Genomic DNA, 27,256 nt, shown 5'->3' on the forward strand with positions numbered 1-27,256 from the left:
CGCGGGATATGCTGCGGAGTTCGAGTGTCGTGGAGGTGTTTCTCGTTATCGTCGCGTGGTGCCACGAGCTCAGCGCGATTTAATCGTGTTTTCCGCAGAGCATGAAACGTTATGTTCAGTTATAATTAAGCTACATGTTCCTGCACGACCCGCGAGGAAGCGCAGGATCAATCGCAGCCTTGGTACGCGAGCGGGCCGCCTCCGGTACCTCTGTATCTGTGGGTCCTCCACGGGCCTCTGGGTGGAACTGGGCAGTGAAGATCGGCTTGGTGCTGTGCATGATGCCCTGAGTGAATTAAACAAAGCACAATTACCTGGATGCCTTTTTCCTGGAGCATCTCCATCAAAATGTTTCAATACTCCATAAAGACTCCACTCTAAAGGAATCGTACTAAAATGCTAATAGGAATAACAACATATGCATAATAAACTCTCGGGGGGGGAGGAGGAAATATCACTCATGCTCGTCTCTGACTGGCCGGTGAGGGCCAAAGTTGGCGGGACCGGACAGTCATCCCCTTGTTACTGCGCGAGGCTTCGGAACATGGGGGGGGGGTTTCTGACCTCATTGGTGCCGTCGTTGGCATTGACGAACAGCGGGATCCAGCCAGGAGGCAGTGACTTGCTGTCGATGCCGTAGCCGTGGTTCTGGGCCGTGATGAAGGCCTGGCCCGTCATCATGTTCAGCACAGGCTGATTCTGGCCCCTATGCGCACACACACACACACACACACACACACACACACACACACACACACACACACACACACACGTAGATAGCGAAAGCTGCATTAAAGACACACGCGCTGGACACAAAGGCCTTGTTTGCACCTGGACGCTCCACACGTGCTGAGAAGCAGGGTTATATCTGGATTTGTAACATCCGTATAAAAACGCAAGTGTAAAGCCCCGAGACACATTTAAAAACGCATCTCAGTCAGATCGCTCCAACCACTTCAGTAGGTGATCCGAGACACATTTAAACCAGATGTTATTACAAATGGAAAGCACATTTGTCTCTCCAAACCACATATGAGAATGCAGCCTTCATTCCTCTGACTTTAGGACATTCTGAGGCACGGAAGACACTTAAACCTTCTTTTACGTGTAGAGTAACAAGAGAAGCAGGGCAGCAGAGGAATGAACGCTGGCTGTCAGGGGGTACGAGCAGAGCAGCATTTTACACGACAAATGCCAATCAGATTGCAGTCTGGCCAACAAAGGAATCGGTGCCTGAGGACAGTAAATGGAACTGTATGTAAGGAAAGGCTGACTTACATTAAGGCTTAGGATGGAGGACTTTATAAAAGAGAGATTTATATGGAACATAAAGTATTGATCTGGCTACATGGTACTGAATGACTAAGGTGAATACGCCAAAGAAAGGGTTTTATATTATATTATATACACACACACACACACACACACATTTTAGCAAATATGTGATGAGGAACACGTGTCCATCTATGTCAAAAAGGGCATTACGAACAAACTTGTGTCCAGGAACATGCGCAGGTTAGTTAATATGCTCACCATAAAACTGTCAGGAGTCAATGCAGTACACAGAAACCGCCAAATACGCACTGAGTTTCTTCAAGTTTTGAGGCCCTGGGTGTACTGGGCTGATCATTAAACGAGCCCGGGTCAAATCTTACACAAACAGCCTTTTGTCGGTGTGGGTACATAAAGCAACAGGGGCGTGTGTTCACCAGACCGCTCGCGTGACTCCAGATGCCCTCGTACCTGTTCCCCATGGGGAGTTTGTAGGACTGAGCCCCAGCAGCCAGGGCCGTGATCTGGTTCCCCATGCAGATGCCAAACACAGGCTGGGGACGGTTGCTCTCCAGCACCTGGCGCAGGGAGACAGCGAATGAGCACCAAGCAACATTAAGGCCAGAGCGCATCAACATGCTAAAATTGGAATGCAAGGCTGTACCAGTTCTCCGAGTAACGCAGTAACTCAATTGGTTATAGGTACATCTGTATCTGGAGATGTGATGTGATCCCCTTGTGGCATTGCTGTTTCCATGGAACCCGGTTTTGTTTTCGCCTCAGGCCTTTCTGCTCTGTGCACAACCCCCCCCCCCCCCCCCTTACCCTCATCTGTTCTGATCGACCCCCGATTAACCCATGTTGACCTGCGTCTGTCTGTGCAGCGTTTCCTTTAGTACAGATGCCAGCGTCTCCAGGCTGGTGTCTGCTGGCCATCGTAAAGGTTCTGGGAGCCGGTTCAATAAACCTGCTTCATGTCTGCGCTTGTATCTGGCCTCTCCTTACTCAGCACCTGGGCTGTTCTGCTTAGTTTTGTGCTCCAGCGATATCCGCCTGTCTGCCTGACCTGGTGCCGTCTGATCATTTCTCTGAAATGAGTGCATCTGATGTGAACCTGACCTAAAGAGATTAACCTTTAATTATACTGTAGTGAATGATTTATGTCACTATTGCAGTTTTATATTTTCTTTTATATATAGACACACACATATATATATAATATAATATACACACATATACATATATACACACACACACACACACACACGTCTGCATGAAGCTGGGAACTGTGGGTAGGATGCAGACTGAGGTGCTACCTTGCGGACGTTCTGGATCAGAGTATCGGCCAGAGCCGGGTCTCCGGGTCCGTTAGAGAGGAACAGGCCGTCATACTCCAGGCACATTAGGTCCTGGTCCCATGGAACCAGATGTACCTCGGCACCATGCTACACACACACACACACACACACACACACACACACACACACACACACACACACACACACACACACACACACACACACACACACACACACGTTTAGGTCTGAACCATGATTGCATCAATAAATGCAATAATTAAATGTTTACAAACTGCCTCTGCAATGCACATAAAAACTACTAAGAATACTGATTGATGAAATGTATTATTTATTAAACTTTTAATAAATAATATAGCTAAACCAATAAAATATATAACACTGGACACCTTAAAATAAATATTTTTGTTAGTAATACTGTGTATTTGAAACCAGTTTACAATTGTTTTGTATTTTACCTAAATGCCCTTTATGCATATAGTTTTGCTAAAGCTTCACCCAATGTACCTTACTGTGGTTATCATGTTCTCAGTCATTCAGATCATTTCACTGTGTAATATTAGTTTGACTAAAATGTGGGGTAAATCCCCCAGGCTCAGTGGCATTTCTCTTCACATAATTAAACTCAGATAACTTGAAAAATATCTTTAAAAAACTAAACTGAACAGCCTCGACAGGCCAGCATAACTGTCCTACCTTAACAAGCAGTCTGATTATGTTGTGCTTAATCCCACAGTCAACGGCCACCACTTTGATTGGGTTGCCTTTCCCGAAAACCTGCGTTTCCTACAGAGATGAGAGGGGTGTTACATAATGCACACAAAGCCAACAGCCAACAAAAACAGCAGCAGCAGCAGCAGCAGCAGCAATAGGAGCAACTGCTGCTAAACTCACAATTACCATTGTAGAGACCTCAGCCACAAGATTCCGTTTATTTGGGTCCGTTATTTCGACCGGCTGCCCTTCAAACTCGATCTTCCCCAAGACTGTACCCTGAGGAAAGAAATAAGAAAAACTACAACTCACACTGTACCACAAAAAAAAACAAAAAAAAACACAAGGCGTTTCATTTTCAGACAGGCCCTGGGCGGGGGGCGGGGGGCGGGGGGTTCTGAACTAAAGAAAACGATGACGCCTACCTTATCTCGGATGATTTTGGTCAGCATTCGGGTATCCACACCGTACAGAGCGGGTACCTTCACAAACAGGTAGCAGGTGCACAGTAGGCCCAAACAATTAGGGAAAACAAAACAAAAAACACTTTCAATTTACAGCCAAAAGCTCAAGAGAGTTTAGGATGTTTGAGATGTTGCATACCAACACTGAGTTTCAGTATTGTTTTTAATAACCCCCTGCCTTTTCCTCCTGTGCAAACCAGCAAGCCAATAAGCCTTAAGGCTGTTCTATTACTTTATCAGTGAGATCTGTCTATCTCCAGTCAAACGTGTCAACACAACTCTGCCTTCTGCAGCACACCTGGCAGAACAGGTAGCGCAATGTGCCAACACCACGAGGGTGATGGGCTGACTGTTCCCAGGAGCACGCATGGAACAGATGATCCCTCACATACACACATGCTCACACTGCAGGTCACTCTTGATATATGTCTGATTAACCAGCAGTGATTAACCGGTGAGATCTTCTTTACCACACATACATCGGTGTTGCAAGAGTTTCTCTCCCACACACAGGCGGTGCGAGAGCTCCCCCCCCACACACATATATATCAGCAGTGCGAGATCTTCTCTCACACATATCACCAGAGGTCATCTCCTGCACATACCTTCTCCTCCTGCAGCCACTGTGCCAGAGACTTCACTGACTTCCAGTGACTGTAGTCATGGCTGTAGTCCTGCACCAGCAGTCCTGACACCTGCCAACAGCACATTCACACACATGCTCAAAATGCCACATCATGATGTTAAGCCAATTTGTTACCTCTACGCTCACACACACACAATAAGAGGATACGAGTTCATATTCCTGTGCATTACTGGAAAAGAAACATTTTCAAACTGTTCTGCATTTTATGTGCAATTTATTGCACAAACCTGGACATTTTAGCAACTGAAGAGTGAGAAATATATTCTTTTATATTTGTTTGTTTCTTTTTCCTTTTTCCCCTGACAGCATCATTTACAGCCTATTAAGACTGGGTTTCCCAAAAAAGCTGTCAGAAAACACACACTGCCGTTAACACAAGCTTCAGTCGGACACTTGTTTGAAACACAAAATCTCTGACTACAAATAATAAACCAATTACAGCCATGTGACACTGGATGAGGTCATTGTGCAGGCTTGCCTGAATGTGATCAGACTCCACATTCTTTCTGAGGCCCAGCTCATCACGTTCCTGTGTGTTGGGTACACCGTAATTACCCACAATGGGGTAAGTGAGGGTGAGGATCTGCCCTCTATAACTGGGGTCTGAGAGAGCTTCTGGATACCTGAAAGCAACATTAAAACAGGCCATCACCAAGAAACACTCAAAAATAGTATTAAGAAAGTGACAAAACTTGAAATATGCTGCACCAAACACTTAAAGCCATCAAGGTTTTGATTTATTTATACAGACAAAGCTTGTGCCCAATAGCCATATTTCCAGCTAAGTTTCCATCCCATGCTTCCAACCATGGCAGCCCCAGCGTGACTCAAATTAGTGCCCTGCCAGGTCCAGAATAGCTGTGGTCAGGTTCCCTCACCCCACTAGTCCTGTGTTGAAAACCAGCTCTCCTGCCGACGAGTGCGGACTGCCGAAGGAGTAGCCCTTCATCACAGTGCCATCCTCAAGGACCAGGTGTGCTGTCTGAGCCTGCATTTTGAAAAAAAGAGAGCACCCCAAACTTTAACGTAAAGCATTTTCTCTCAAAAAACAGACAGCTGTGCTCATACAGGGCATCGACTTTCTCTCTTTTAGAGAGCACTTGTTGTACTTCGGTTCCCCGGCACACGCGTCTGGGGAGGATGTAAGAGTGTGTGAGAACACCTCCAATCCGCGGGATGCGAGATTACATCATCCCGGTTAGCAGCAGCAGCAACGTCGCGAGCTAGTCAGCCAGAGACACAGCCCCGAGCGCCTCTGCCTTATAGATCGTGAGACGAGAAGTGAAGATACACTAGCCACGTTAACTTTAGGTGTCGAAACCCGCCGACCAGCACACGCGACGATGGAAAGCAGTAGCTCGGCGCGCGCGAACCCCCGACGTCAATCAAAGCCCACCTCAGAACTCAGCACCCGCGGAACCCTCGTGCTGCTAGCTAGGCTTAGCTAGCTGGCTACAGCACTTAACTCGATTTTAACGTTTGAAAACTAGCCTGGCACCGCATTCAAATGTATTTCGCAACTGAGACGGGGAGCCTTAACACAATACATCACTGGAACTGACTAGTTAACTAGCTAGATACCAAAGGGAGCTAGCTACACAGGCATCCTAGCTCATTTCGCATCAAATCCTTCAGTTATCTTTTACCTTGACGCTGAGTAAACGGGTCTGGGATCTCCATTCGCCCGAAGTGTAGTGTCTTCCACTCAACCACCCCTGCCTCAAAAATTTGGAAACTGTCAGGATTTTTGACATTTTATGACTTATTTTGAGACGGCCGCTGCGCATATATAGAAATGAATTAAGTGTCTCTGGTCCGAGATGCACCACGTGCCCTCACAGTAAGGCAGACAAGCGATGCATGCGCTCTCACTGCGCTGTAATACTGTAAAGTGTTGCGTGCATCTTCAAAATAAAAGACTCGAGATAACGCTGGACAGCAATTTTCAAAAATAGTGATTTGATAATTTGATTTATTTTATAGAGCTTCAAAAAGTGATAGTGAACCGAATATACATTTTACACAAGTTTTCCATCTTATTATTCCAAATTCATAAAGTACACATGACAAACCATGGATACACGAGAAAGTGTATTTCAAGAATTCAGTTGCGTGATTTGATAACAGTTTGGTTTGTTTGTTATAAAGCTTCAAAAAGTGATATATAGTGAACGAAATAGGCATTTTACACGATTTTGCCATCCAAATACTCCAAATTCCTACAGCAAAACACAGAGTGAATTGATAATTTTAAAATATTATCTGATGAACTGATTAGCCATTTGCAAAATTTTGATGTGATTTATCCACGTTCTCAAAGTAAAAAACAGAAAATCTTAGTAGCTAAGAAAGTGATCTTTATAAATATAGTGGATTTAACCGAAAAGAAATAGATTTTAACAGGGAAGGTTTGAATTTCCAACAAATGTATTTATTTATACTATATATGTTTTAACACATTTTCTTTTGGTGCATTAGACCTCAATAAGATCTGTTTAATTAAGATGTGTAGAACACATTTATTTCCGATTTCCAAATCGCTGCATTAAAATGGTGGTTTCCCCACCATTGGGTTCTCAACCGGCCTACCTTACTGCGCTTGGCGTGACCGCGGTTTAAGACCGGAAGGATACACATGCGATGTTAGCCTGTATTATAGAAACTATAAATATTTTTATAGCTATATTTGTGTGTGTATATATATATATATATATATATATATATATATATATATATATATATATATATATATATATACATATACACACACATACATATACATACAAACAGAATGGGGATGTTTCTTTAAGCACAGGCCATGTCTTCCTTTGACTTTCAGTAATCCTTTAAACGTTTCAGGTAAAGGCACTAGGCTCAAATACTAGATTTTTGAAACTGCATATATTGTTTCTAAAACTTTGACAAATGTAGAAAACACCTAGGACACATTGAATAATACCTGATTTTTTATTTAGACCCATTTGCTGTATATTATATGCGACTAAAAGGAATTTTTTCAATATACAAAATAAATACCTGGATGACACTGCTCCAGCTAAATATTCCAGCACATGACTAGAGCTATACTGCTTGGCCAAAAAAAAGGTCACCACCTGGATTTAACTAAGCAAATAAGTAAGAGCCTCCCATTGGATAATTACTGCATGGGTGATTATGTTTCAGCTGGCAACAAGTTATTTCACCCTAACTGATGTAGTGAGTAGCTTCTCATTTGTTAAACAACCATGTCGAAAGACACATCCTGTAATCATGGAAAAGATGTTAATCTGTTTCAGAAGGGTCAAATTATTGGCATGCATCAAGTGGAGGAAACATCTAAGGAGATTGCTGAAAGTACTAAAATCAGGTTAAGAACTGTCCAACGCATTATTAAAAAGGGGATGGACAGTGGGGAAACATCATCTTTGAGGAAGAAATGTGGTCAGAAAAACATCTTGAATGATTGTGATTGGCCATTACTTAAACTTATGGTGAAATCAAATCATAGAAAAACAACAGTAGAACTCAGGGATATGTTTAATAGTGAACGTAAGAGCATTTCTACACGCACAATGCAAAGGGAACTCAAGGGATTGGGACTAAACAACTGTGTAGCCTTAAGAAATGGCTTCAATTTGCTAGAGAGCATAAAGATTGGACTCTGGACCAATGGAAGAAGGTCATGCAGTCTGATGAGTCCAGATTTACCCTGTTCCAGAGTAATGAGCACATCAGGGTAAGAAGAGAGGGGGCTGAAGTGATGCACCGTACAAGCCTGTGGGGGCAGTGCTATGATCTGGGGTTGCTGCAGTTGGTCAGGTCTAGGTTCAGCAACGTTATATGCCCAGAGAATGAGGTCAGCAGACTACCTCAATATACTGATCGACCAGGTTATTCCATCAATGGATTTTTTTCTTTCTGGGTGGCACAGGCATATTCCAAGATGACAATGCCAGGATTCATCAGGGTCAAATTGTGAAAGAGTGGTTCAGGGAGCATGAGACATCATTTTTGACACATGGATTGGCCACCACATAGTCCAGACCTGAACCCCATTGAGAATCTTTGGGATGTGCTGGAGAAGACTTTGTGCAGTGGTCCAAATCTCCCATCATTAAAACAAGATCTTGGGGGGGAAAAATTAATGCAACTCTGGACAGAAATAAATGTTGTGACATTGCAGAAGCTTGTGGAAATGATGCCACAGCAAATGCGTGCCGTAATCAAACCTAAAAGCGGTCCAACGAAATATTAGATTGTGTGCCCTTTTTTTTTGGCCAGGCAGTTTATGTTCATGGTGTATTGAATCCTGTCATGCAATGGCGTTAGAAAATTTTTCACAAGTGGGTGGAACTTCATACATTTGTCTGACCTCATAGTATGGTTTGCATTTGTTGCATACTGGACGCTATACTGCAAACTTCTACAGGGACCACTATGCAGTACACATTATATACAGTGTCCAGTATGCATTATACAGTATGTAACTATTTAGACAAAGTCCTGCTTAAGCAACACTGCTACAGACTCTGTGTCTGCATGCACCATGTCAGTGGGGTGACAGCTGTTTGCTGATGCGCATGTGGCATTGTCAGGAAGTGCAGGTTCGGTGGAAATAACAGGGCCTGGCACCAGCGTTCAGATAGACGCGGTGCATGCCCAGTCTACCAGTGTGACACACTGAAAACGGCCAGCGCACTATCGGCTCTATTTCCAACATGCTCATAACTCCAAGAAGCATAGCTATGTCAACCACAAAGTCGTTCTGAGCTCCCTCACACCGATATCAGTACTAGTTCTTCCATCTTTCAGTGAAGGACTAACAATATAATAGCTATAGGCTGTTATTATAACTCTTAGAGAAGTTGTCCACAACATCTTATTTAGGCTGTGACTTGTTGTCACACCTTATGACGCTGTTTATCTGTAAATGTCATTGGTAGTAAATCAATGGCTCCTTCGGTTGTGAAAGTGTCACCACATTTACGCGCGTAACGATGCCGTGTAGTCCAGGGTTGCGTGATAAATGACAAAGCCAGAGGAGACCAAGGAGTGAAGGTGTATTGTACATAATTCTTACATACATGCACACATGTATACAACCAGCAACACTGACAACATGGACTATATGTAATGTACAAGTCAAGGCAAAACGGGAAAGTCATATTTACGAAAAGGGTCTAACATGGAAATGTAGCCAAATCCTTCTTGCACACGACTGTAGCGCGCAATAAACGTCTCACACACAGCCCACATGGAACACTGGAGTCTCTCAGGTCTCACACTGCAGAGCTGCGCACCAGTGTATCTCTGGTCTTGCTCTTGAGGTCCGTCTGGCATGACCGCTCGACCGCTCGGCACTATCAAAGAGCAAAGAGCCACCTGGAGCGGATCTGAAACAAACACGACACACACCAACAACGAAAACACGGACCGCGGACATGACATACACAACTGCCACCTAGTGGATCATTTTTTAAATGAACCTTTCTTACAGAATAATGCAGTGTGCTACACGTTGCCTCACCGTGAGCAGACCAGATTGTCTTGGTCAGACCTGCTGATGGCCTTACACAGTCTTTCAACAGTGTCCAGAGTCCCTCAGCTGTGTACTATATATCATCATGTCCTGTTATTTATGTCCTAATGTGATTTGTGAGGCTAGCTAAGTTACATTTTCCGTGTATTTGCATGATGTCAATAATATTACATTGAACTGGATTTACATTAATTTACCTATGATTACTTACATTATATACCATCCTGTCACTGTTTATCAGTATATAATTCTAGAATTGTTTAAAGAATCTTATTCTTAGTGATTTGTCTTATTTGTCTTACAGTTCATGGGTTCTGGCGTCGGCACCAAACCCAAAGGGGCCGAATACCAGAGCCACACAGTACGGTGTCATGCTCTGCAAAGACTTGACGATGGCCTTATTTTCTATTCTCAGCGCTGTAACACTTCGAAAGCACTTAAAGCGATGCTGGCCATAAGACAGAAAATGACCCTGTGACCGGAGACCACACATAGCTTTCTAATACGGCCTCGGACCGAATCCCACCTTTGGGAACTGGCATCGTAGGACACCGGGCTCCTTTCTCTGTCTTCCAAAGGACGTGCCCACTTCATGCGTGCACCGCGTCTGCCTCTTTCAGGCACCTCAGGTTATAAACGTGGACGGCTGAAAATAGTCAAGGCTGTCTCGGACACGTTTCTAAGGGCTGCACCGAACAGCGGTGAAAAGCCGCACGTCTTTGTTCGCTGCGAGGGTGGCTTGTGTGCTCTTTTAAAAAGGAAGTATGCATCCTGCATGCAAACCTGCGGACAAAACCCTTTTGTGCCCATTTTATTAATTTATTAATTTATTAATGTTATTAAACAAGGCCATGCCACAAATGGCACTCTGTCCCTAAACATGCCGGTTAATATGAAAAGCTTGACCAACCTCAAAAGAGCTTGATTTGCTTAGGCTGGCTCATGGTTGGCCAAGATAGTAGGTGAGGGTCAACCCAGGATATCGTGGTCATCGCAGAGTGGCAACCCTGAGATAGTGAATTTGTTTACATGGCAACAGAGGAAAAATGAGCCTTCTGCCAGGTGTCTCCATCCACACAGAGAGCCAGCAGAGCTCCAGAACATTACAGGCTATTCATGAGTATTCACCTCACCCTCAGCTCAGCTCCCACATAAGAAAATTACAAATGTCCCACATATATCATATGAACTCACCATTTAGAATTTAAGTTGTTATAGGATTGTAAATTGTCCTAAAGAAATGCAAATTGTTATTTAGTTTAAAATTAATTTAATGGGTTATGAATTAGTGTTGGTCAGTCTGGAACCAGTAATATATTATCTTTAGACAACACTTTACCAGTAATGTGCCTAAGTACATTACAGCCTGCTACTGACACTTAGGTGTGCATCCAAAGGTCGTCTGAGCTCAAAGATATCCTAAATGAAAGCAACGGTTAATGTTATTAAAACAGTGTTTAAAATGACGTCTAATCTGATGACATCGTGCTTAATACATGGTTTTATTTTGATAATTGTGTTCTGATCAAGAAGCAGCCACGATGGGCCATCTGGGCAAATCCCCCCATGGCATAGTGCTGTGTAAACCTCACCATCCTAAAAGACCACCAATGGGCATTCCTTTTAGAAGCTGTAGATCGGGTTGTCTGGGGCTCCTTGCAGGGATGTACAGAGAGACTCCCAGGCTGAAGCTCGGGGTTGCTTTGTTTAGCTTTACCCTTTATAATCAGCTCAGCAGGCTGAGAGGAGCTTTGGAGCTTTATGTGCTGCAAGCCTGGGACAGTGCACCAGCACCCTTAAGGAGCAGTGGTCTCTCTCTAAGAGATCCCAAGAAACTTCACACCTCGCCCAAAATGCCTATTAATAGAGTCCATCTGTCCCCTGACTTGGTTATAGCCCCATACCTTTTGGGGCTTGCGGGGTGTGGTGGCCTGGCCAAGTGAGTGAGTGAGTGGGTGAGTGAGTGGGTGTGTGAGCGAGTGGGTGAATAGGTGGGTGGGTGAGTGAACAGATGGGTGGGTGACTAAGTGGGTGAGAGAGTGAGTGAATGGGTGAGTGAGAAAGCGTGAGGGAGTGATTGAGTGAGTGAATAGGTAGGTGGGTGAGTGAGTAGAGGAACCCATATCAGAACAAATAAAGTACAAAACATAGCATATATGAAACCTGCCTTCCCCCGAAGCAAACTGGTCTCGTTTGCATTTTAATGTGCTAGGATTGGTACCCCGAGCATCAATAACTTCTGCCAAAGTTTCATCTGTGTTTCTGTGATCTGAACTAAACAAACAGACAGGACATAGAACATGTTGCAAATAAATTCTCTTAAAGGGTATTTGATACAGAAATACATTTTGTGTGCTCATATTATATAAGGAAATACATTTTACAACTCTTGTTCCCATATTTATTTTGTTTTCATTTACAAACTTAGAATCACTTTACAATATCTTAGACTCTTCAGGTCAGTGTTTCCTCAACATCACTTGGTTCTTGTGCTCATTAATCTTAATGTACTTTGAAGAAATGCATAATGCCCCATTCTACTTTTAGACCAGGAAAGCTGGTCATTGAAGTTAATGTTTGATATTTTCATGCCAACAGACATGGAAACAGGAGTCACTGATGCTAAAATGGAAATGAAGCTGGAGTAGCAACTCAGGATGTGTCCTCACTCCTATCTTGAAAGCTGTTTGTTCTTCTGTGTGGCTATAGTTAACTTTGGGTCACTGCAAGTGGTCAGCTGGCCTGCTTGATATTGTACAAAGGTTATGTCCCTTCATGGCCATGTATGGAGGAAACCAATACATGCACACACACACACACACACACACACACACACACACACATGGGTGTGTGTGTGTGTGTGTGTGTATGTCCAACTGGACTTATGTGTTCAAGCAAGATTGTGATCATTTGTTGAAAAGCTTTCTAATATATTTAAATATATTTAAAATCACTTTACATTCATTTACACTTCAGCCAAAATATTAGTTAGGCATTAAACCAAGTAACAAGTCATTACGTAACAATTCAAACACAGTTTAGATGTAAAATTACTATTTTAGATTCATTGTTGAATTATATGACCAGTGAGTAAAGCTATTAAATTACCAGTGAGTAACAATATGTGGAGGTTGTTCAGGAATATAATTCAGTAAACATCTGGGGCCTTTTCCTGATGCATGAGAGTACAAACATGCCTTCACGCCATTAGAGACGCTGTACCAGCCTCTCACAGAGGGGTCAGAGGGAACAGACTGTCTCGCTCATGTTTACTAAGCAGATTTTGTCAGGTGGATCTCATTGGCTCTACCAAAACTGAAGATCTGATAGGACAAATGGTGGATTTTTATCTGGGACATACCCATATCTCAGAAGGAGGACAGATATTGATAACAAAGCTTCAAGAAATGGAAAAAAGCATCTTGACTGTGATGAGAAGGAAGATCAAAAATAAATAATGAGGGAAAAGAGCATTGTGAATATCGTGAATGTGGAAATGGAGGATTAGGCAGGCCTAATGGAGCAGTGTTTCTTCACATAGAGCAGTGTTTCAACATCTGGAGCAGTGGTTCATTATCTGGAGCAGTGTTCCACTGCATGCACCAGTGTGTCATTGCATGCACTAGTGTTCCATCGCATGCACCAGTGTTCCATCGCATGCACCAGTGTTCCACTGCATGCACCAGTGTGTCATTGCATGCACTAGTGTTCCATCGCATGCACCAGTGTTCCATCGCATGCACCAGTGTTCCATCGCATGCACCAGTGTTCCATTGCATGCACCAGTGTTCCATCGCATGCACCAGTATTCCATCGCATGAACCAGTGTGTCATGGAAAGACCTTGTCACCTCTCGTATGGGTTCCGGGATCATTCCTGCTTCCTCTGCAACTGTACACACTTCCTACTTCCTTTACACTGGAAGACTGTGGGGATCTTAATACAGAGTCAAGTGTCATCAGCATATGAAACCCTACTCTGCCTCTTAGTACCGAGGTTAAGCGTTCACTCTGATCTGACCTCACTGGGTCAGTGACAGAGAGAGAGAGCGAGAGAGCGTGTAAAACAGAGATCAACAGAGATCTTAAATGTATTGCTAGTTACTACATATGTTTATATTCACTCTCTCTTTTTCACTTTATGTCTTTCTCTCTCCACTACTTTCATTTCATTTATCTCTCGCCACTCTTTTCCTTGCTGAAATCCTGATGTTGGTTTCATTCTAACCAGGTCTGAATCGCTAACTGCTCTCTAGGTCAATAACATTAAAGTACTTGATCGATCTGCGTATGGGAGGATCAAACCACTTTTGCGTTTGAAGCATGGGGGAGGGGGGATAAAAAAAACAACACGCAGGTAAACATAATTATTTATCTCTATAATAACTTATAGTATAAAAATAAAGAAAACTAAAGCAATTTATTTATGAAAATATTGGAGACGCCACCCCTCCATCCACAGAGGACTTTGCATAGTCAGGTCCAACATTACCTGCTATTGAACACCCCAGGTCAACACCATTACAAAATTCAAGATATTACCTTGGTCAGCGTAAGGTAAGCTCTTGTGCCTGTCTTGCAAGGCATGCCTGTTATGTGTCTCATATCTCAGAGTAAAGAACAGGTATGTCTGGTTCATGCGAGTGTACAGACATAAAACTTGCAAATGATTCCATTATTTCAATTACATGCTGCTTTTAACCTGTCCAAAACCAAAGAAACCATCCTTTTGCTCTGATCACCAGGCCACACTGGCGCACGTACTGGTGCGTGCCACCACCCTCTGAGATGCCGGTGCGGCAGCGTGGTGGATTCTCTGAGCTTCGTAGCACTGCTAAACTCCTTAGAGGCAGGCTTAAGTTCATTTGGACAGGTGCGCGAGCAAGGGAAGAAAGAGAAGCCAGGGGTCGTGAGTCCTAATGACAGCTGGAGTGAGGTGGCTTTCTTCGGGAGTGCCTCCACTGGAAGAGGTCAGAGAAAGTGGAATGTCTGCTGCCCGGAATGTCCCAGAGACGCATTTAGACAAATGGGAGGCTACGTATCATGCTCTGATCACCGTGTGTGGTGAGGGGAGTGAGCAGCTGAGAGCTGGAGGTCCTTCTCTACCTCTCGCTTCAACCTCAGACATTCAGGCATGCATCACTATAAAACACACCGCTTAGTTGCACAAGAAACTTAGAAAGGTGCTTTCAACAAAAATGCTAACATAGTCGATGAATAATAAACCTGACCGTGCAAATTTGCATTATGCTAATAAGCTGCCATGTTACCTGTAAGTCATTCATAGAAATGTTCGTATGTGGTTTTTCATATACAGGGAGACAAGTACACAAATGTACTTCCAAGAGTAGCCAGAAGCTGATCAATGGAGCACTTGCTTCATCAGGGATGCAATCTCCTGGGCTGGTTCTCCCAGGCTGTGTTCTCCCAGGCTGTGCTCACCCAGGCTGTGTTCTCCTGAGCTGGGCTATCCTGAGCTGGGCTATCCTGAGCTGGGCTATCCTGAGCTGGGCACTCCTGAGCTGGGTTCTCCTGAGCTTGGCTATCCCGGGCTGGCTTCTCCTGAGCTGGGTTCTCCTGAGCTGGGTGTTCTCCTGGGCTGGGTTCTCCCGAGCTGGGTTCTCCTGGGCTGGGTTCTCCTGAGCTGGGTTCTCCTGGGCTGGATTCTCCCGAGCTAGGCTCTCCTGAGCTGGGCTCTCCTGGGCTAGGTTCTCCTGAGCTGGGTTATCCTGGGCTGGGTTCTCCCGAGCTGGGTTCTCCCGGGCTGGGTTCTCCTGAGCTGGGCTCTCCCGGGCTGGGTTCTCCTTGTCTGGGCTCTCTTGAGCTGGGTTCTGCTGAGCCTACTGCTCTTCATTTGTCTTTCTCTCTGCATTTTATGTACTTCCCTTGGAAACAGTGAATGCACTGTGATTTCATATCTTTGGCTCCAAAGGACTCCATTTTCAAACTGAAAATTTTTGGCATTCAGCCAGCATCTTGAAAACTAGGCTATAAATTATCATAACATTATAATAGTGTATAACATTAATGTAATTTATTCAGTGCAGTGCTTAATTAAATGTGCTCTTTAAAGGAAACATTTTTTCCCACGAGTTGCTGTATTTTCTTTTCATATCATGTCAGCGTTATGCACATTACTTTCTCTTGTAAAACCATCATATAGAAAAAAATAAGCTGTGCGGTGTCGTTTTATGGTTTTTAAAAAATAAACCAACATCTTCTTATAAAAAATCTGTCAAAATCGAAATATGGGTGCATTTCAGGTGTCCCTTCAAACATGCCGCATGCACCTCCCCACCCACGCGCGCTTTTCTCTTGCTCGAGCTCGGTGATCGCGTTGTAAACAGACGGAACGCCGTGCGCTCTGAAAACGTTGGCCGGTCATTTCTGAAACGCATCCAGAAAGTTCCGAGGGAGCGTGACCACGACGGGCGAAGTGGCGTGCACTCGTCTGGGAGGAAGGGTGGCAGGCAAACTGCTACCAGGTGTCACACTAGTTAAGAAACAAAAACGCCCGTGTCAGCTGGTGTCACAGCACTGCGTGTGATATCATTTTTTAACTGATCGCGCGCTCCTTGTCGGTTGAATAGCTGCGCCTCTAGAATTTCCCTGCGCCGATGTCCTGGCCTATTGTCCTTTTCGCTAATAAAGTCAGGTGTTCATACATACACACCTGTGCTTTGAGCAACACAGAACAACCTAGATCCCTTTTCTGACCCTTCACATTGGACCGGTCGTGTGTCTCCTACGTTGAGTCCTCGGCTGCATTCTTAGGATTCTTCTAATGGCTCTTCGAGCTCTCAAATTTGAGCGTGACCCCTCACTTTCCCCACTTTCCCAGTTTTCTCCTACTCCAAATAAAAAAGAGCTCTGGCCCATCTCCGCGCCCCTGTGCCACCCACCTCCATCTCCATTTATAGAGAATGAGTCCACCCTTCACCGTCCTTCGACCAATCGGTCCACACGTCCGACTGAAATCAACTATGGGGTGAAATAGACGGGTATATATATATCTATATATCTATTCTTGCCGCGAGAGCGCTGAGTATCCTCCAGGTCGTGGTCCACTCCCAGTGTTGCTTTCCCTCCCGGTGGTGAAAACAAACTCATCTGATATCATGGCACCCAAGAAAGACGCCAAGAAGCCCGAACCCGCGAAGAAAGCCGAGCCCGCACCCGCACCCGCACCCGCGCCAGCGCCCGAGGCCAAACCCAAAGTCGCAGCCGTTGACCTGTCTGCAGTCAAGGTAAAAACATCATCTTACACACCACGACGTGGTTTCAAACGCGTTAAAAGGTAGAAAGGTTCGGTCGTCGGTGTATACTTTTCTTTGTTTATGCATTTTTTTTCTTAATCGTCAAGAGTAAATTGTGATAAAAACAACAACGATTTATTTATGACAGTATATGTGTAGCGTTTGGGCGTGCCTGACTTACAGCAGGTCTTCCTTCCTGACCACTATATGTAGGATCAAAAACTACGGTTGTGGGGGGGGGGGGGGAGAATCAGCACCATGGATAGTTCTGTGGAAGTTGCCGACTAATCGGCGAATAATCGGAAACATTTGACTAAACTGGTTATCCACAGCTGTCGGCTTTACTGACTGAGATTCTGCACTGAGATGACACACTGAGGTGCAGTATGTAACCAAATGTGGACAAGCTTAAGGCAGCCAAAGATGGACCTCCCTTCTTCTTGCCACGGCCGTGGAAGGACCTAAATTAAGCGTGCGGGGAAATGTAGCTTGACCTCCGACACTGATACTCCAGCCTTTCCGTTTCTCTCAAATCGTTGCTTCCACGTTATTCATGACTCATTTCTAAGAAACGATCAGAAGGGATCGCTTGCCTTATCTCAATTCTTTATACGATCTAGATATTCCAAAATTGTGATAATACATGATTGAAAGATTTTTTTTACAAATCTGTCTGGATGAAATAGAATCAGAATCTAATCTTATGGTCAGGTAAGCATGTCCAGGCTTGTTACCAGCTTTTCACTTCTGATCAAAGTAATAGTGGTGCCTTCACCAAACCAAAAGTAAATCAAATCAAATCAAATATCTTTTTATTAAACTGAATGACTTTTTACACTTTCTCAATAGTTTAAAACATACATATCGCTAATACTAATGAACTAGGATTACAAAATGTATACATTAAATTAAAAAGGCTATTAAATTCAGTTTTATTTAGTTTGCTCATTCATATGGATAGTGTGTTTCTGTACAAAACTGCCAATTTTACAACAAAATCCTGTTTAAAGCACTTTTAATAAAAGTTTAAAGAACATTGTTAAAATGATCAGCACAATCTATATGATATTGATTATGCTGTCAGTGTTTTGGAGATTAAATGCAGGAGTTATTGCATCACAAGAAGTGAATGACTTTCTTAGAGTAAGCAGACCTAAAGGTTTCTCCCTGTCCTCCTGTAGGTGCAGTTCTCGCCAGAACAGCTTGAGGGTGAGTTTACTGCCATAACGTTTGTGTGCTTGCCTGATAAATAAGGCATAGGTCTATACATTGGATCTATATCATTAACTCTCAAGAGTGAATGCAAGTAATGGATGAATGAATGAACCAAGTGAAACAATTTTCATTATATATAGTAATGTTGGTAAACACAAAAATGGCTAATAAATGGTGTGTATTGATTATGTAAATCCTCTGTGTGATGCTAATATTGAATAAGAAAACCACAAGGCTTTGAAATAATTGGAATAAGCATTAAATTCCCTAAACTGCCTGATGTGTTATTTCGCCATTAAAATAAATGTAAAAGATCAATGAAACCTTAAATTCAGCTTTAAAGTGACCAATCATCTGTTTGTGAAGCCCCCCTTGCCCAGAAGGCCAGATTATCACCGGATCAGTGTTAGTTACTCTCCAGTCAGCATTCCTGCTTTTCCATGGGTCACTCAGGCATGCCAGTGCCTTTATATGGCTGGGGTTATATTCTTAGGGGAGCATATCAATTCCAAGTCGGTGTGCTAACCCTTCCCCAGGCATACGGAGTTAATAAACTGCTGCCAGCTCACTTTCCTGCCGGCCATGTTTTCAAATCCCATTGGAGTAGCTTGTCTTGGTTATCACCACGGAGACGCTGCTCACTGAGCACATTAGCAGATGCTGCTTTTTATTGGTAAGGTTCAGTGAATTAGGTGTTTAGCACTGAACACTTGGCCTGCTAACCTGACCAGCAGGTTGTGATTAACTCTGAGGTCTCACTCTGATCCCACACAGGCTCACCACCTCGACGTGTACACAATGGGCCGATAACTTTTATTACATTTATTTAACGTTATGTATTCGGTCCTTCAGAAGAATGAATGTGATTTCATTACAGAAAAATGTCATATAAATGCTTATGAAACCTAAATAAAGCCTCTCCTACATTTCCTTACCCCAGACTACAAAGAAGCTTTTGGCCTCTTCGATAGAGTTGGCGACAACAAGGTGGCCTACAACCAGATCGCTGACATCATGCGCGCTCTGGGACAGAACCCCACCAACAAGGAAGTGAACCACATTCTTGGCAACCCCTCTGCTGAAGGTTCGAGCCTTAACCTTTGCAGCATGTTCACTTGGCTTGTCTGTGTGAATGCTGTGTCATGTGCGTTCTTGAAAGAGCCACCAGCACTGCTGTGCAGCCAGTTCCAAGTCCCCTTCCTCCCCACCTTGTACTCACCCTTCGGCGCGAGGGCCGCGTTTGTCCGTCCGGTTCCAAGGCACCGTGTGTCGCGTTTAACTCCGGCGACGGTACCGTTCACCTCTGACCCCTGTGCCTTGCTGTCCACCCTTGCTACAGAGTTGGCTAACAAGAGGGTGGAGTTCGAGGCCTTCCTGCCCATGCTGCAGTACGTAGTCAACAGCCCGAACAAAGGGACCTTTGAGGATTACGTTGAGGGCCTGCGTGTCTTTGACAAGGAGGGAAATGGCACGGTGATGGGGGCTGAGCTGCGTATTGTTCTCTCGACGCTGGGTAAGCACCCCACGCCACACGGACAGCGAGACAGCAATAGCGTCTGATGGGGCTTCCTTTCCACCAATTGCTTATACACGAGTTTAAACGAAGACAATCCCTGCGTGTTCCTCAGGTTGAATCGTTTAAGCGTTCTACATGCTTTCACTCGATCAAAGAGAAATGGATGAGAATCCTTCGTTAAACGAAGATTCATCCAGATTACAAATTAGATTGGATATTTTTTAATTGCTATGCTGTTTCTGTGATGAACCTGGGGCTCCACTCTTGTATGAAGGACTAAGGAATATATCTGTTCTACACAGCAAAATCCTTGAGTCAATACCTACAAGGTTCTTCAAACACACTCAAGAAAACACAGGATTTTTCCTGTGATGGAAGTAAATATAACTGTTCTACAATCTTATTGGTCTAACCAATGATTGACAGGTGAGAGGATGTCAGAGGCTGAAGTTGATGCTCTCATGGTAGGCCAGGAGGACGAGAACGGCTGCGTTAACTATGAAGGTCAGTGCTGCAGGAAGACTGCTGGCATGTGGCTCACACCACGTGTGTTATAGCCAACACATTATTTAACATCTACATATAGTTATAGAGACATTCAGCATAACGGATCTTCATTGAATTATTAAGCGCTTAAATATGCACTTAAAGAAAAACGTTTACTCTTTGCTTTTCCACTCTAGCCAGGGCTTTACTCTGATAGTGTTCTTAACTCTAACCTTTCTATTTTCACATGAGGATATGTGTTTGATAGAGACCACAAAGCATTTCTGTAAGACACAGCATTAGGGCTCTGTGGTGTTGGATCATTTTAGTGGTCAAAAAAAACAAACCCATCAATCTGAAAAATCAACTAAAATAGGCCTGAATCTGTACACTACTACAATATCATATTCATATTCACAATATCATATTCATATTCTGCCAATCTGCCGCTATCCTTTTCCTAATTGGCTGTTTCTATGTTTGCTCCCTCCCCCGCAGCTTTCGTGAAACACATCTTGTCAGTGTAAGAGGTAACGGCTGGGAGGAAGCTCGTCTGTGTCTCCTGACCCCATGGTGTCAGGGTGTCCATGTGCTGTTTCCTGCAAACACCCGGGAAACAGAGTAGAGAAAAAAAGGACTATGACATGCCATTTTTAAGCCATTCTTTCTTTGTCTTTTCATGTGTTTTTTCCCTTTCTCTCATCCACTCTTGGAAGTCAGAACCCACCCAGAACATTTGTTTTTTTTTCGTTCTTGTCTCTCGGCTGCAGCAGCAGCAGCAGCCAATGTCCTGCCCTTTGGGCGCTGGGCGAGCCTCTCCGCAGTGGGGCGGTAATGAGGGCGGAAAGGGGTGTGGTAGCTACCCTCGCTGACAGACCACCACCCCCACCCCCACCCTTAACTCTTTGTTGTCCGGATCAGCAGGTCGACGGTGCTATACCACCTCCACTGTGGGACGGGTGGCTAAACCCGCTCGCTCTCCCTCGCCCCTTCTCCACAGAGTGTTAATTTATTTTGTGCCTCTGTCATTTCTCATAATAAACTTTCCACAAACTACACGTCTTGTTCAGACTCCTGTTCTTGTCTCCACCAAAGCAGGCCGACATTGAACCCCGGTTGGTGCCTTTACATACGCTTTCAGTGTGCGGCATTTATTGGATTACCCATATAATCTACATCCATAGTCTACCCATATAATCTACTATTTGACATTTTCAGATCATAGTGGTACACCTTAGTGCCACTAATTCATTGACATTTAAAAACCTTACAAGGACGATCCTTCTACCTGTACCACAGATGGCTGCTGTATTTACACTTAACTGCTTGAATCTTGCACATTATTTCAGTCTTTTTACTTTTATTCTTAAAAAAGAAAGACATGTATGTGGGAGGCTGTTTATTAGAATATGGAACTGGATAGTCACATGTTATTGGTTAGGAATGGGCTGATTGAGAATACTTGTTATGTGTAAGATGTTCTATATTTTATAGGCTCTGGTCTCCTACCAAACAGTTAAACCCACAGCTCTGAAAGTAGTCATAAACGTAACTTAAATTTTAACTTGAAAAGGGCTTTGATGTGGATTCTAATTAATTAATTAATTAATTTTAATTTAATTAATATCTGTGTCAAAAATTCAGAGGCTGCAGCTAATTCACACAAATGTCTCGGAAGACTGGTTCCACGATTGCCCTTGTTTCCAGCCTGGCGATTTTTAAACAGCGGCACGCATGCCTTAGCACGCTCTAGAACGTCGACAAGAACTGCACACCAGTGGTTGTTTTCTGCCATTTTGGTTTTATTGTCATAATCGTTAAGAGCATTTGTAATCCATATCATATCAACGGGAGAAAAACTGCATACATCTACAGGAGCTCTTAAATAGAGTTACAGCTGCAGCAGGAGTGGGGCGGGAGCAGAGAGGCTGCGGGTACACACAGAAGCCCAAAACAATGGGATGCAGGGAAGAGCGGGATACCACGAATGACAACAGGAAAATCATACACCGGCACACTTTTCTCAAACGGATGCGAGATGAGGGAGGATGCTTTTTTTTTTTTTTTGAAACTTCACTCACTCACTGAGGGATTTTTTTAGAACTGTTTTTTTTTTGTGTGTGTGCTGTTACATTTCTTTTTCCACCTTCTAAAGTGTATGCGTAAACAAACCTAAGCGTCTAAGTTGAACACGGCAGGATACAGAGGGTGTAAGGGCGCGACGGTCAGGGGTAGCCGCTTCCTGCGTTGAGCGCTGGAGGAGGAACCAGAGCACTCTCCGTCAGGCTGCCGGGACAACCCAGTGTGCCCAGACGCAGCACTCGCACTGGGGCTTGGGGGGATTGAGAGGTGGGGTGGCACCTGGAGTAGGAGAACCTGCTTAATCCTCACGCAGCACACGACCGCAGCGTTCCAACAGCGTTCCATGAACCCAGGAGCGTCAGTGTTATGTTGTTTGTGAAGTAATGTTTACGCAGTTCAAGTATGGTTGCGACACTGTTTCTCAGAGACAGGGAGTGGAAAACAAAGCCATCTGGAGCTTGGCACAGCAGCGGCTGAGGCAGGGGCCCTGGCCGACACCCATGCAGTTATTCAAACTGGTCAACAGGCATAACGTTGTTGTCGCTAATTTATAAAATATGAAATGGTCTTATTATCCAATGGTTCAGCAAAGGTCTTACTAAAATCCTTTTGGTTGAAATAGAAAATAGCTTTTTTGCTGTAATAGAATTGACATGCTCATCATACCATATCCTAATGTTCTTTTTTGTTGTAATAATGCAATTGTACAGATATAAGTTATCGAAGGTGTCTTTTTTCTACTGATTGAGATGCTGTTCACTAGTCGGTATAATTCTACACATATTAATATACATTGTATATAATATTATTGGTTGGCTGAGCATACTTAAGGTGTTTTTGGGATGTGTGTTAAGACTCCATGCACTGACCGCACCAAAGAATGGCGCATGGAATGGTCACATGACCTCCTGTCTGTCATAAAAAATACCTGTTCCCGAGCACTGATGTGGGAACAGATGTCCAAATTCCTCATTCCTGCCTTCTTAATACTTGTCAGCAGCTAAGGCTGATCTGAGGACAGGGCCTCAGGCTTGTATACACAACCGTAAAAAAGTTACACAGTAAACAGGGAGAATAAAAGCACTGGTACCTCTCTAGCTAAGTAATTGAAATATTAGACAAAACAAATGAGAGAATAGCAAAAAAAAAATATGAAACAATAATCCACATGTTTTGTGTTTCCATTTCTCCTCTTTCCTAGATAAAGTCCGTGCCAGCTCCAGGAGATTGCGGTTGCCAGGCGACAGGTAAAGAGGACTATGTGTATGACAAGTGCAGATGCAGTGTTCCAGAAAGGGTTGTTACCCACCACTACCACACCACTACAGGAGACTAACTGCAGGTCTGGAGGCGGGCTGGGGAGGCGGGGCTTAAGGGAGCAGCTGAGTGGCGGCAGTAGCTGGGTGTTAGGGGACCGGGAGGAGGGCGGGTTCACAGTCCCTGCTTGGCCAGGGCGGCGGTCACGTCTTCGGCCAGCGTGGCCAGCTGAGGAGACTCCAGCAGGTTGATGCTGCCCGATGACGACATGTGGCTATGGCGCTGGGGCGAGGTGTCGCCGGACGCCCCAGGTGACTGGGTCACGATGTCCGCCCCATGGTCCACACGAGCCTTGGCCATCTCGCGGAACATCAGCTTGTGAGTCTCGATCTGGGAGACAAAGGCGACGTTCAAACCCGGACCAACACTGCGTTATATAACACGGCCGGTTATACACAACAGATGGCAATTAGATCGCTTTTTATTTAACCCACGGCGAGTTTTAAAACCTTCAGCAATGGAACTACAAGCATAATCAGATTTACATTTGCCTGACACTTTTATCTAAAGCAACTTACATTTAATTGCAATCAAGGGTTAAGGACCTTGCTCAGTGGCCCAATGGTGGAAACTTGGCAGTGGTGTGGCTTGAACCAGCAACCTTCCAATTGCAACTCAAGTACCTTAACCACTGAGCTACCACTGCCCAAATACACAGCAGTCTTCAAAAAGGTCAGGGGTCACGCAGCATGGCCCACCCACCATCACGTGTCCTCCCCCGGGTACATGGTGGGCATTTTCTAAAGAGCCCACCTTGGCCTGGGCTTTATCTTTGAAGTCCAGCTTCACACTCTCGATGCGCACATTACCGCCCCCTGGAGGTGTTGATGGGACCGGGACAAAGAAGTTGATTAGAATTGACCTATTGTATCAGAAACAGAGTACTTATATATATTTATATATTTATATTTATGCTTAGTCTTTCTTGTACAAAATTAGATTAAATGCAACTTTCATAAATTTTACCAGTCTCAAAGAAGTATGAAAAAAACCTCCAGGTAGAACAGACAAAAAAGAGATTATAAATACACTAAACAATGTATTTAAGCATGTGTAACACAAACATCACAAGGACGCATTTCTGCACGTATTTGTTTTAAAGACCTACAGAGTAGATTTCTACAAGTATTTTGTTAACGCATGCCGCACATTACCTCTGAGTGCAGTTAGCCAGGCAGAAATATCACCAGCGGGTGGCGATGTTGCTCCAGCTAGTTAAGTGCACGCGTTTGGACTGGTTATTGGCATGCCTGCTAACCTGGTTTGTGGCGGATGTTGTCCAGCGAGCCGCACTTGGACGTCACGTGGCTGAGGTCAAGCTTCTTGGACTGAATTTGTATCTGTAAAGGAGGGAGTTTACGTCACTGTAGAACCACTTAATCAGCGCACGTGGAGCAAGAGAACAAAAACGCACGCGAAGAATCTCTGGCACCCAGATACACGATGAACACGTTGGACTAAATATTAAAAGTATATTAAATAAAGTAATATAAGAAATATATAAGAGGATAAGAAATAAAATGCCCAAGTAAGTAAATAAATAAATAGAGAGATAAATTACAAGAAATGCAGAGTTATCTAATTGCCCTGCAGGTTTGTAATTAAATAAAATGTCTAATAATCAGTGTGTAAAGGTGTATTATTACATGGTCCCAGTAAAGAGAATTTAACAAGTCTCCTTTCTATAGCCACTACATGCTACTGTTTGAGGTATACAGTCATGATGTCCTCCCGGCATGAGGCTGGACTTTGGGAGGACGCCAAACATCGTGATTGGTTGGCTCAGGATCGTGGGGCAGCCTAGGGGTGGAGCAAACATCACGAAAATGCAGAGTGAAGTCACCGAGCACCGTCACGATGATGCAGTGCATTTACTGGGTCTGCGTCTCCCAGTCTTCTCTTCACTCATACCGTGGACATATACCGTGTTCACCTTTTAACTTCAGCCCTCATTGTACAGTAATTAGACAACTGCTGTTCCTACTGGGTCAAGACGACAGGTCATTAGTGGGAGATTAGATAGTAAAATTGGATGCCAGTTTAAAAGCCTTCTGTGACTAACGAGAATGAACAAGAGGGAGCCCATCAGTTTCTGTCCAGCGCAGCCGGTCAATTAATCACCTCGTGGGGCACTTAAGGAACACGAAGCCTGAGAGCAACATCCTGAACATTCTGAGTCAAGCCATTTCTTTTCCTCCAGAGCGGAGAAACGCTGCCTGTGAGCCCACTGCACACTGCACGCTGCACACTGCACACTGCACAGGGCCAGGAATACATGTAACATGATTATACAGGACCTTTATATAAGCCCCAGCTGATGATGGACCTCTATCTCAACCGTCCTGTTTCTCTGGTAACTCTGCGTACTTTCTAACATTTTGAATATCTATCTATCTATCTGTCTGTCTGTCCATACACACACACACACACACACACACTTTTTGCTTAGCTGGGTCAATCAGACTCATGTTCTGTCCTCCACTGACTGCCCAGTCCAGGTTCACACAGTGAGGAGAGGACACAAGGGGACTTGATTCACCAGCTGGTTAAAGGAGTCAGTCGGATCAGGTCATCATGGCTCCGGTGACGGCCAATCACAGGGATGGATGACTAAGAAAGGCTCTGGGTTATGGCACGCAGTGTCGAGTGCACTGAGCAAGGCATGCGCACACCCTGCTGCTGTGAGGTCATTATATCACAGTCCTGGTGCTGTGGGTTCAGCCTGCATTCAGTCTCAGTGCGCACACACGCACACACACACACATACGTGCACACACACACACCCACACAGACACATACGCATGCACGCAAACACACACACACACACACACACACACACACACACACACACACACACACACACACACACACACACACACACACACACACACACACTCTTGCAGACATTCCTCTCGCCGCTGTACATAACCCTTCAACCATCATTAATCTAGCCTGACATCTGCTAGGACTTTAAAAAGTCAACTGCACTGACGAGGCGTCTTCTGAACACATCTGCTCAAACTGCGGGCTAACTGTGCCCCAGCAGAGGACCTGAATCACAGCTGCTGGAAGGGACAGAAGTCAAAGTCGGATTGACAGAGAGGCAGACGCAAATTAGCAGAACTAGGTCAGATCGCACAAACACCTGCCGATACTGGACGACACGAGAGAGGCACAGAGAGCAGCCGAGGACAACGCATGCTTGGTCTGTCTGCATAGCCGTGTGTGTGTGTGTGTGTGTGTGTGTGTGTGTGTGTTATGCATGTTTCATCACCTAAGAAAAGATAAAGAGTGTAAGAGTTGCCAAACCTGTTACCAAACCCATTAAACCCAATAAACCTATTAAATGCAATACCAAACCCATTAAACCTACAAAACCTGTTACCAAACCCATTAACCTCATTACCAAACCCATTAAACCCATTAATCCCATT

General features: G+C 44.3%; 3 protein-coding genes and 1 long non-coding RNA gene across 33 annotated transcripts in view; 1 reads left to right on the forward strand and 3 right to left on the reverse strand.

Moving 5' to 3' along the window:
* cps1 (carbamoyl-phosphate synthase 1, mitochondrial) overlaps positions 1-6,268 on the reverse strand; it is a 37,913-nt gene extending 31,645 nt beyond the window's left edge. Inside the window, exons 1-11 of one of the 2 annotated variants that reach the window (XM_035521597.2) lie at positions 6,059-6,268; positions 5,291-5,400; positions 4,891-5,035; positions 4,372-4,461; positions 3,728-3,784; positions 3,489-3,581; positions 3,285-3,374; positions 2,589-2,717; positions 1,744-1,850; positions 565-706; positions 209-286 (exon numbers count right to left, since the gene is read on the reverse strand). In XM_035521597.2, coding sequence (XP_035377490.1) covers positions 209-286; positions 565-706; positions 1,744-1,850; positions 2,589-2,717; positions 3,285-3,374; positions 3,489-3,581; positions 3,728-3,784; positions 4,372-4,461; positions 4,891-5,035; positions 5,291-5,400; positions 6,059-6,199 — 1,182 coding nt within the window. In that variant the 5' untranslated portion in view covers positions 6,200-6,268. Of the gene's footprint in view, positions 1-208; positions 287-564; positions 707-1,743; positions 1,851-2,588; positions 2,718-3,284; positions 3,375-3,482; positions 3,582-3,727; positions 3,785-4,371; positions 4,462-4,890; positions 5,036-5,290; positions 5,401-6,058 lie in introns of both variants that reach the window. The other variant, XM_035521595.2, reaches the window with a different exon arrangement.
* Positions 6,269-9,455: 3,187 nt separating this feature from the next.
* LOC113589157 (uncharacterized) lies at positions 9,456-10,012 on the reverse strand. The gene is made up of 2 exons (XR_003411926.3): positions 9,940-10,012; positions 9,456-9,805 (listed from the first exon to the last, which is right to left on the reverse strand). It is a non-coding gene; the product is annotated as an uncharacterized LOC113589157 (long non-coding RNA).
* A 6,953-nt stretch (positions 10,013-16,965) lies between these two features.
* myl1 (myosin, light chain 1, alkali; skeletal, fast) lies at positions 16,966-21,481 on the forward strand. The gene is made up of 6 exons (XM_027028663.3): positions 16,966-17,197; positions 18,388-18,415; positions 19,362-19,505; positions 19,761-19,934; positions 20,364-20,441; positions 20,922-21,481. The coding sequence occupies exons 1-6, from the start codon at positions 17,069-17,071 to the stop codon at positions 20,948-20,950; spliced, it is 582 nt and encodes a 193-aa protein (XP_026884464.1). The 5' UTR covers positions 16,966-17,068; the 3' UTR covers positions 20,951-21,481.
* A 723-nt stretch (positions 21,482-22,204) lies between these two features.
* map2 (microtubule-associated protein 2) overlaps positions 22,205-27,256 on the reverse strand; it is an 86,301-nt gene continuing 81,249 nt past the window's right edge. For 28 of the 29 annotated variants that reach the window (XM_081713219.1, XM_035535897.2, XM_081713220.1 and 25 more), the window contains 3 exons: positions 25,081-25,162; positions 24,525-24,637; positions 22,205-24,152 (listed from right to left, as the gene is read on the reverse strand). In XM_081713219.1, the coding sequence (XP_081569345.1) occupies positions 23,937-24,152; positions 24,525-24,637; positions 25,081-25,162 (411 nt within the window). In that variant the 3' untranslated portion in view covers positions 22,205-23,936. The remainder of the gene's footprint in view (positions 24,153-24,524; positions 24,638-25,080; positions 25,163-27,256) is intronic. The other variant, XM_081713221.1, reaches the window with a different exon arrangement.

The sequence above is a fragment of the Electrophorus electricus genome, chromosome 4, assembly GCF_041902795.1.
Source record: "Electrophorus electricus isolate QZ-2024a chromosome 4, ASM4190279v1, whole genome shotgun sequence".
Lineage (NCBI taxonomy): Eukaryota > Metazoa > Chordata > Actinopteri > Gymnotiformes > Gymnotidae > Electrophorus > Electrophorus electricus.